The sequence below is a fragment of the Sodiomyces alcalophilus genome, assembly GCF_042370955.1.
Source record: "Sodiomyces alcalophilus JCM 7366 unplaced genomic scaffold ACRALscaffold_1, whole genome shotgun sequence".
NCBI lineage: Eukaryota > Fungi > Ascomycota > Sordariomycetes > Glomerellales > Plectosphaerellaceae > Sodiomyces > Sodiomyces alcalophilus.
This window is the reverse complement of record NW_027263532.1, coordinates 9,618,676-9,626,810: the sequence shown is the minus strand read 5'-3', so window position 1 is coordinate 9,626,810 and position 8,135 is coordinate 9,618,676. Positions and strand designations below refer to the sequence as shown.

The window sequence follows — 8,135 nt, the reverse complement described above, 5'->3', positions numbered from 1 at the left end:
CGAATTCCTTAATTAGGGCCTATATAGACGTGTAGCCTCTAAGAGACTCTTTACGTCCTTTCGATATCTCGTTCTTAATATCCACGGTTAACTAAATCTAAAGAGGCAGGTTAGGAAGATATAGTTATAATATATAGGGACTAACTTACCTAATCAGGATGCTTTTCCCTTATTAACGCTATAATATCACGGGCGGAGGCTAAGATCATTTTAAAGTGCTAGCAGATCTCCTGCTTCTATTCGTCGCTCTAGGTCCGTTTACGATAGATTAGATAAGTGGAAATATCTAAGCTTACTTTATAATTATAGTCGGGGTTTATAATAGTACTAAACCAGCGGCCTTTAATAAGCTTAGCCTTTATAGTATAGGGGTAGTTAGTTTTCCTAGAGGTTATATTAGGTTACGCCCCGGTTATAATAGATTCGCGCCTACTACTACCATAATCGTAATATAGGTCGAAGCGACGATAGCTCCTATCCTTAGCTAGGTTAGTTTGATAACAGATAGCGATAGCGTAGCTATTATCCCGGGCAAAATCGTTAACGTTAACGAGCAGATCGTCGAATTCCTTGTAGCTAAGAGTAAAGGGCTATGGCGGTAAAAGAGCTATCTCGCGAGGGGCTAATTAATAGCTTCGTTATAGAAAAGAAGAGTTAATTAATAGCTTTGTTATAGAAAAGAAGAAGAGTTAATTAATAGCTAATTACGTTATAGAAAAGAAGAAGAGTTAGATTAACAGTTCTGTTAGCTATTTATAATTAGACCCTAGTCGGAATAAACGAATGGCCCAGTCGGAATAACCTCGCCCTATATTTATTATCGTAGACCTATACTCTTTTATAGTCGGCAATAAACACGAGTCACACGTCGTACGATATTAGTGTCCTGACACCTGACAGAAGTGCAAATTCGAGGGGCAGAGCTAAATCGAGGGCATAGTGTCATATAATAAGGTACGTACGCCGCCAAGATACAGCGAACAAGATGTCTCTAAACTGCTCAAGTCCATGCGTCCAGGCGTCAATGAACGAAAATGCCGCCGTGCTGTTTCTAAATTCAGGCAATTGGAGCAAGACAAGACAGCGCCGTTGGCAGGTATACCTATAGTTGAGTATCCCATCCAACCCAACTTCGGGGCATCAGCCTCCATACCTTGACTTCGCCACTCCGCAGATCATCTAGCCTGAAACTTTCCACTTTGACTTTCTTATTCTCACGTCCTTGTTCCCATGCCCGAATTTTCCGCTTCGTGCCGTCCCACTCTGCCACAATGGCGACGTGGTCGGGCTTGCCAACCTCGGCACTATACTTGGCGTGCATGGGCCCATGTTTTCCCTGAAATCTGGCGTTTCGAATTGAGACGATGTCGCCTGGTCTAATCTCATCGTATTGCTGCGTCGATGCATTGGCCAAATTCGAATAAACTAGCGCGCCGTACGCTCTGGTTCCCACAGGAGCGAGGGCATCCTTGAACGGTCGTAGGAGTTCGCGAACTAGACCCTGCGGCGTGCCGTCCCCGACGACCGAGTCTTTCTTGAACGAGCATGAACTAGCGATAGCCCGCCCGAACCGTTCGTACGACTGCTCCAGCTGATCCTGCCGGAGAGCGCGAGGGGGGGGTTCATGCCGCTGATGCAGTTCGGCATTTACAGGGTTGAATGGGTCATATTGGACTGTCACAACCGTCTGCGAGTAGTCCTGGAACAATATGTAAATAGTCCGCATCATGACTGTTTGGGATTCATCCACTGTGGACCTCCTTTCTTCCGACTCATAGTGAATATCGCGTCGGCCGTGTAGTGCTGGAGGCACTTGGTTCGCTTGTCTCCACCAGCCACTCTGCGCAGCTAGGTCTATGTCATTGGCAATGAAGCCAGATTCTAATGACGGCCTGTGGGCGTCTGCCGAGCTCCTAATGGGGACTGCAGGCCTTGACGCATCGAGAGAGTGGCGCGGTGGCCCGCGGTTGGTGGGCGGCACCGGGGGCGGAGCTCGAGTCGTGAGCGACGGGGAAGGTTGTGACTGACGGGCTCCAATGTACATTTCTTCATTTAAAGTGGGGGCCCGCTGTGCGAACGACGGCCCTTGAGGGAAGCCATATGGTTCATGGTTATGGTCAGATACCATCGACTGTATATTCTTGGCTAGGCCCAAGGGGGGTGGTGGTGGTGCTCCCCGGGGAGCTTCCACGGATTGTCTCTTGTCGGCAGGTGCCGCCTGAGTTGGGACGGGAGGCGGTGCGGAGCGCGGTGCACCGGAACTGGGGATAGGCGGCGGTGTGGACGGGGGCACCTCGGAGACGGGAAACCTGACAGGCGTGTTATCCTGGAGACTAGACTCCCTGTCATGGGTTTTCAGAGCATCCTTGTGCAGCACGGAAGATGCGATGTCTGTTCCGTAGTCGCCCATATACTCCGTGACCTCTTCTTCATCGTCTTCAATCATCGGCCCTGTAGGCGAAGAAATAGGACCAATGGCTGTGATCATTTCCTGAGTTGCTTGGCGGCTCAAGAGTCCACTGGGGGGCGGAGGGGGAGGTGGCCGCGATTGGGCTGACAGCATAGTGCCCGCGGTACCAGGGATCGGTGGAGGTGGGCGGCTAAGCCGCTTGCTCGATAGTGGAGGGAAACATCCCGGCGCCGATTCCGGGAGAGTATCAAAACCGAGTAGCGGAACGGGAGGCGGGCGTCGGCCAGAGTCTTTCGGAGAGGGAGCGGCGCACCCAGCTCCATGCTCGGTAATGTCAGGCTTGGGAACTGCTCCCGACAGGTTGAACTCGTTCTCAGACTCTGAACCATCGATTTGGGAGGCCACGAGGGGCGGATGAGACAAAGACACAACCCGCGCTGTTTTGCCTCGAGTTAGAAGGGTAGCCGGTCGAAGGGCTTCAAAAGCAGGAGTATGCCAAGAACTTACTCTCGCAGGGAAGTGGCTGAGGACCCGGCCACCCTCCTAGGATAGGTGGTTCGGCACCTTCAGTGCATGTAGCTAGACACCCATCAGTCGGTCGGTCCCTTTCTAAGACCCTGGAAGAGGGACGGGAAAGCTTACTACTTGTAGATCCAAGTGCACCGCTTGCGTCTTCAGCGCCACTTGTTGGTCGCATTGGAGGCGGAAGTGATGCCGTGGGTGACAATGGGTGGGATCGTGATGATTCCGTCTCAGCCGCATCCTCCGGGCGTGGGAGGCCATCCGTACGGTGCAATGGCATCATTGCAGGTACGGGGTTGGGAGGCGCAGGTGCGATAGGTCCCTTATTCTCGTCGAGGCGCTCTGCTGCGTTCTTTCCCGCTTTCTTCTTTGGCGGCGTGCCGCGGCCTATAGGGGCCCCGAAAATGGCATGCATTCCCATCATTCCCATACCACCACTCATTTTAGCCATCCTGGCACGAAGCTCTTCTTTTCGACGGATCTCGGGGTCCACATCATCGTCGTGGTCATTTCCCTCGTCTAGTTCAGTATCACTCTCGCCTTCCTTCCTCTGTCCTGAAACGGGAGCTGCTCCTGTGGGTACATGATCTACATGACGGGGTCTCTCGTCACTGTCGTCCCGCTCGGTAAGATCCTCGTCTTTGCATTCTGTGGTATCACCAGCCCCGGGCATGTCTGCCTCATTGCCATCGTGATTGACTTCTATCGGACCCTTGGAGGACATGCCGCGGGGAGGTGGCAGGGATCTCTCCAACTCAGAACTTCTACTTGTAGGCCGCTCAGTTTGTTGATGCACTGCGGTCGTTTGGTGCCCTGCAGTATCAGTGGCATCGGCACCTTCTATAGCCTCGTGGCTACCGCTGCGTTTCTTGGCTGGTTGTTTTAACTTTTCTTTCCTCTCCAAAGCATCGGCATGGCGCTGTGCCTGCTCCAGCTGCCGTCTCTGAAGAAGGGCAATCCGGTCTTTGAGGCTGGTGGGCTTTGGCTCGTCCTCGCCGGCCTGTTCGAATGAGATAAGGCCTACCTTCTCGGCAGTTTCCTGCGCTTCCACTTCCCTTGCCTTGATACCCGGATCTTCCTCTCGTTTAAACACGTTGGAAGCCACAGTCTGCTGGGGCGGCGGCACGTAGGCATCACGGCTGGGTGGCGCGGCAACAAATGGCTTCTTTACAAACCCGGAATCGCCGGGGGGGCCTGTACCCAAGCCGACAGGCTGGAAGGGCGCAATGGGTGCAGCGGCAGACTTGTTAAAGGCTGCAATGCGGTCTCTGAATGCAGTGCTCGATGGCTTACTTGACACTGGGGGCGGCCCAGAAAGCTTTGGCTGGATAGGGACAGGAATTGCGACAGACGAGACTGTCGGGGAAACGGGCTCCGCAGGCGTAATGGCAGGTGGTGCCGAAGCAACGGCAGGCAAGAGATCAGTGACAGATTCGGCGGAGTCTGCAAAAGCGAGCAGGGCATGTTCAGAAGTCCGCACTTTGTGATGCCCAGTCATATCAGGTCCAACCTGCTCCACTTCCGCATCTGGACCCGAAACGCGCGTCGGATGAGGCTTAAAGTCTCGTTCAGTTTCAGGTTCAGGATCATGGGAAGGCTGTTGATGTGCCGGAACATCAACATAACGTTCTTTTTTCGTACGAACTCTCGTGGGACGCGGAGGTGGTTGCGGTTCGAACTTTTCGACAAAGTTGCGAGGAAAGATACCCTCGTGCTTGACGCCATCATTGTCGACATATTCTCCGCCATACCAATCTGTATCCTCCTCGTCCGTTACAGTTATGACTACACCCGGCGGGAATTGTAGGTCATCCTCGTGAGGGGAGGAGTATTCATATAGGGACCGAACGCAAAATGGTGCAGTTGACATGATCGCTTGCGGACTAAGCTAGGCAAAGAAAATGCTGTCGTCCAGGTGATCACAATCGGGTGAGGCGGCGGGTTCGATAAGGTGGGCAGGGGGTGAGCGGTTGGCGTACACCAGTCTAGTTGGTAAGACCGATGGGACAAAGGGAGGGCGACCTTGAAAGAGAATCCCCAACCGTTCCAGAGTACGCGTGGAAGCGGCGGGCCGAAGTCTGACGTTATGAAGTCTCGATTGTAGGGGGAAGGTGGAAATATAGACCATATATACGTGCAAGCATGCAGCTAGGGATCGGCACCTCGTACTGCCCAAGGTTAGCTTTAGAGGCCAGGTCGGGTTCACAGGCACTTCATAGCATGCAGGTAAGGTGTAATTGGAAGGCAAGCATGGCTGACTAGTAACATACATGTCTGAGGCGTCGTGGAAACAGAAATAGACAGACGGAAGGACTATTAAGACACCCTGGCAATCTGGGGAACAGCTTGTAGCTGACGAGAATTGCGCACTGGCTAAAGGCAAAGCAGTTTCGCTACAATAGTAGGAACAGTAAGGCCCCGTTCGACAATTTCAATAACTTGTTAAAAAACGTCAACATAACCAAAAAATGCATAACTCTTGACCCACCGATATATAAGGGCCCCCTTTTATATGATATTTTCGCAGTAATCGCATTTTTTATGCCAACCTCTGCCGTACCCCTATCACACCCCTGTTTTCAAAGTACCACGCCAAGCCGCGAATAAGTTATTAGAGATCTTTAATAACTTATTCGTATTTATATAGTAAAGTATAGAAGCACCTAAAAGGTGCTTCTAAGTTATTAAAGATCTTTAATAACTTTTTAGCAGCGCTCTTTTACGAAGCTAACGTTATAATTTTAAAGCGATTCGTAGCCACGATAATAATCAAGATTTGTAAGGTACCTAGGTAGTTATAACTATGTTTCCTATAAATTAACCAGGACCTTTCCGCGACCACCTCCACGTAAAATACAGAACCTAGGCCTGCTATCGATATATATAGGAGTAGTTATAATATTCTATACCAGCTAAAAGTAGTGGTTTCTGTATATAAAATACGTACTTCTGCACTTCTACGCATTTCTATATAAAAGAGGTATATCGTGGAAAAGGACCGGCGTTAAATTAGCGTCTTGGCTACGATATACCTTGTATAAAGTTATTGAAATTCTTTAATAAGTTGTTGAAATTGTCGAACGGGGCCTAAGTCCGCCCCCGGACTAACCGCTTACCCCACCCTCCCGATCACCTTTTTCCAAACCTTTCTTTACAACGGTCACGAAGAGATGGAACGGAAAAGGAAGATCTAGAGGAAAAGAGGCAGTTTGAATTGTGGAAGACTGTGAAGACTGCAGAAGTAAGATAGAGAGAGAAAGAAGAAAGAAAAGGAAGAGGGAGGCGGGCAGCCTGATATATATAGTCCTTTTCTACGGTTTATTCAAGCTACTGATTTAGTATCCGGGCCCTCGAAGTATAAGCGAGGGTCCGTGGGTTATTCCGGAGGTCCTGAAGGTCTATGGGTCCACCTAAAGGTCCGTGGGCCTACCTAGAGGTCTATAGGTCCACCTAGGGTCCCGGGGGACTCGGGAAGACCCTAGAGGACTCAGGAAGTCCCTGGGGGACTCTAAAGGACTTAGGAGGACTCGGGAGGTCCCTGGAGGACTCTAGAGGACTTAGGAGGACTTTAGGAAGTCCCTGACTTATAGGAGGTTTCGTATATCGTACTATACCGTATATAGGTATATTTATTTTCTGGGTATAATACTAATACCCCCCCGTAAGCTGACTCCTATATAGTAGGTGTAGCTTAGCTAGTTATTTCACAGTCTATGTATATTTTCAAGGCAAAAAAAAAGAAAACCTCTATATTTATTATCGTGTAGGGAAAAAATAAAAAACCCCTTTTCTTAATTTTATTCTAGGAAAACCTGTCTATAGGTAAAAAACCTGGTATTTAAGTTCTTTTATTTCTTTATAAGGTGGTAGGTTATATTCTGGTAGTATATCGTCTTTATAACCTAGGTTTATATAGCCGCAGAGTATATTATAAGTCTCTTTTAGTAACCCTTTAGTTATTATATCGGATATATTATATTTAGTGTTTATATACACTACCTTTATATTATTTTCCTGTAGCTATTGCCTATAGAAGTGAAACTGTTTATCGATATGCTTTACTCTTTTATAAAATTCCGGGTTTTCAGCGACCTTTTTAGCACTCTCGCTATCTATAAGAATAGTAGGAATCCTCGGTTTATTATTACTAAATCTTATATTAAGGTTATCTATGAGTTTAGTATATAGATTATATGTATAGATTCCTTCTTTTATAGCCTCGGTTAGAGCCATATATTCGGCTTCTGTTGTTAATAAAGCGGCGACTTTCTGTTTCGACGAGGTCTAGCTAATAGGATTATTTATTCCTACGCAGTATATATATCCTAAGGTAGACGTTCTATCTTCGAGAATATCTGAAAAGCTGGTATTAGAGTAACCGTATATATATAGGTTATCTCTTTTACAGTTATATAGAAGACCTATATTAGGATATGCGTTTATATAGGCCTAGACTCTATTTAGTGCTATAAAGTGTTCCTTCGAGGGGTTACTTATATATCGGGCACACTTATTAACAGCATAGGTTATATCTGGCCTAGAGTAAAGAGCTAGATATAGTAAAGCTCCTACTTCTTATTAATATTTCTTTATATCTTCTTTTGACGCCTGTTTAGGGTTTGGTATTAGGACCTGTTTATAAATACACGGGGTATCTACCTTTTTAAGAGCTCGTTTATTATACCTTTCTAGTATTTTATTCGTATATAGTAGTTGGCTTATAGAGAGTGTCTTTTTAGTTATATTTATATTTATTTTATTACCTAGAAAGGTATATACTTTACCTAAGTTTTTAAGTGAAATATCTTTAGATATCTCTTTATAGAAGTGATCTATTATAGTATCGAAGGGACTTATAACCACGATATCATCTACGTGGCAAAGGAATATAGCTCGGTCTCCTTTATTATAATATATAAAGAGTCCTTTATTAAACTCGGAGACTTTATAACCTAGTTTAGTAAAGATTTTAACCAGGAAGTTATACCAGAGTCTAGGGCTCTGTTTCAGGCCGTATAGAGCTTTATTTAGCTTATAGATAGTTATACTATTCCCTTCTTGCTTTTTAAAACCCGTTAGTTAAACGGTATATATTAGAGTATCTATATTAGCATAAAGGAAAGCGTTTGTTACGTCGAACTACCTGAATTTCCAGCCTAAGGAAACGCCTAATAGGAAGGCAAGTCTATATATTTCGGGTCTA

General features: G+C 47.2%; 1 protein-coding gene across 1 annotated transcript; it reads right to left on the bottom strand.

Annotated features, from left to right (window-relative positions):
• Window positions 1–845: 845 nt before the first annotated feature.
• Window positions 846–5,341, bottom strand: ACRALDRAFT_1037819 (uncharacterized protein). Its single transcript, XM_071015073.1, has 4 exons — window positions 5,203–5,341; window positions 3,053–5,100; window positions 2,918–2,989; window positions 846–2,847 (listed from the first exon to the last, which is right to left on the bottom strand). The coding sequence occupies exons 2-4, from the start codon at window positions 4,800–4,802 to the stop codon at window positions 1,103–1,105; spliced, it is 3,567 nt and encodes a 1,188-aa protein (XP_070880256.1). The 5' UTR covers window positions 4,803–5,100; window positions 5,203–5,341; the 3' UTR covers window positions 846–1,102.
• Window positions 5,342–8,135: the final 2,794 nt, after the last annotated feature.

Excerpts from the sequence above, each read along its gene's own strand:
- ACRALDRAFT_1037819 (XM_071015073.1), bottom strand. The coding sequence starts at position 4,802 with ATGTCAACTGCACCATTTTGCGTTCGGTCCCTATATGAATACTCCTCC. Across the intron at positions 2,990-3,052 it reads TGCACTTGGATCTACAAGTA|CTACATGCACTGAAGGTGCC; the intron begins GTAAGCTTTCCC and ends ATGGGTGTCTAG. Across the intron at positions 2,848-2,917 it reads TCAGCCACTTCCCTGCGAGA|CGCGGGTTGTGTCTTTGTCT; the intron begins GTAAGTTCTTGG and ends GAGGCAAAACAG.